At 32.8% G+C, this 1740-nt stretch overlaps 1 protein-coding gene across 2 annotated transcripts in view; it reads left to right on the top strand.

Moving 5' to 3' along the window:
• LOC110441499 (acyl-coenzyme A synthetase ACSM3, mitochondrial-like) overlaps positions 1-1734 on the top strand; it is a 22598-nt gene extending 20864 nt beyond the window's left edge. For both annotated transcript variants that reach the window (XM_021484666.1, XM_021484665.1), the window contains exons 16-17: positions 310-429; positions 796-1734. In XM_021484666.1, coding sequence (XP_021340341.1) covers positions 310-429; positions 796-891 — 216 coding nt within the window. In that variant the 3' untranslated portion in view covers positions 892-1734. The remainder of the gene's footprint in view (positions 1-309; positions 430-795) is intronic.
• The last annotated feature ends 6 nt before the right edge of the window (positions 1735-1740 follow it).

The following is a 1740-nucleotide window of genomic DNA, read 5'->3' as shown; positions in this document are numbered from 1 at the left end:
GTTGTTGGTTTATATTACAACACATATACTATGTTGTTGGTTTGTGTTACAACACATATTCTATGTTGTTGGTTTGTGTTACAACACATATACTATGTTGTTGGTTTATATTACAACACATATATTATGTTGTTGGTTTGTGTTACAGCACATATACTATGTTGTTGGTTTGTGTTACAACACATTTACTATGTTGTTGGTTTATATTACAACACATATACTAGGTTGTTGGTTTATATTACAACACATATACTATGTTGTTGGTTTGTGTTACATAGTGTTGATTACTGTACATTTTAATCAAAACAGGTGGTGAAGGCTTTCGTCACACTGACCAGTGAGTACCAATCAGCTGACCGGAACAAGCTGATCGTGGAACTCCAGGAACATGTCAAAGCAGTGACCGCTCCATACAAATACCCGAGGAAGGTATGTACACTTATATCAAATCTTGATTGTTGTTTGAAAGATTGATTTCACATTTGCATGTTTGTAATATTAGATCTCAAAAATGAAAGATATTTTTACTGACTCAATTATTTTGCATAAAGAGTAAAAACTTAGAACCACATGAAAGTTTGCAATTTTGCTAACCTTTACCTTGAAACAGCTTTTATTTCAATCCAAAAGAACATGCTGAAACCATTAGTGGTTCAGATGCCATATTGCATAACAAAGTATGTATTTTATTTTATCAATGTATTGTATAAAACTTGTATTTTATAACATTGCACTACATTGTATTGTATAACTTTGTATTGAATAACATTTTATTGTAATTATTGTATTGTACAGATTGAATTTGTGGACCAACTTCCAAAAACTGTGAGTGGAAAAATACGACGAGTGGAATTACGCAATAAAGAGTGGGAACACATATCTGAGAAATGAAGACCCATACCAAGGAACTAATGACCGATACGAAAAGAACTGATGACCACCCACATTTGTTTATAAACAGAGGATCAGTACTGACTTGTTGCGAGGTTGACACAAAGTTTAATCAGTAGAATAGTTTGTAGTGGTGTGTGATATACAGAAGGTGCTTAGTAGTGGACATTTTGTTATATTTCCTCATAATTAGAAACAATAGAAAACTAGATCACTTTCAAAGAACAAACATTTTTTGTAAATAACACAGTTTAGTACACTCAGTATCACAGTAAAAAAGTAGGTTGTATTTTTGTTTACTTCAGAACTGTTTGAAGACACCAGATATATACTCTATTATGTAATTATATAAGATGAGGTAGGTTTCTCTCATAACCCTAAACAAATGTTGATGATTTAAAAACCTATTAAAAATATTCCAGGTGCCCATTAAGAGATTTGATTGGCTGACAAATTATGAACTATAACTCAAATTTTATCTGGCCAATTTAGTTTGAATTTGGAAGATGTAGTTCCCTATTTACCTTAATTGAAATCCTGTTCAGTTTGGCACCTGTTGACGTTAGTTACACCAGGTGCCAAGTACAGATCCATCAGTTAACGTGTTGTACGTATGTCTGTTTTAATACAAACCTCATGGGTAAAAAGGGTATTACAAATCCACATTTCTCTGTAATTAGTTGACTCCATACCACACTAGTAGAGTTCTCTAGATCATGTGATGACAAACAAGACAGTTACTCAGGAGTATTTATTCAGACAATTTAAAATTATTTTCTGTTTTTGGGCTCAAAAAGTCACAGGAATAAGCACTTTGACACAACAACAAGTCAGCAAATTGGAGGGGGG

The sequence above is a fragment of the Mizuhopecten yessoensis genome, unplaced genomic scaffold (assembly GCF_002113885.1).
Source record: "Mizuhopecten yessoensis strain PY_sf001 unplaced genomic scaffold, ASM211388v2 scaffold715999, whole genome shotgun sequence".
NCBI classification, from domain to species: domain Eukaryota; kingdom Metazoa; phylum Mollusca; class Bivalvia; order Pectinida; family Pectinidae; genus Mizuhopecten; species Mizuhopecten yessoensis.
The sequence above is the reverse complement of the archived record's forward strand: the minus strand, read 5'-3'. Positions and strand labels throughout refer to the sequence as shown.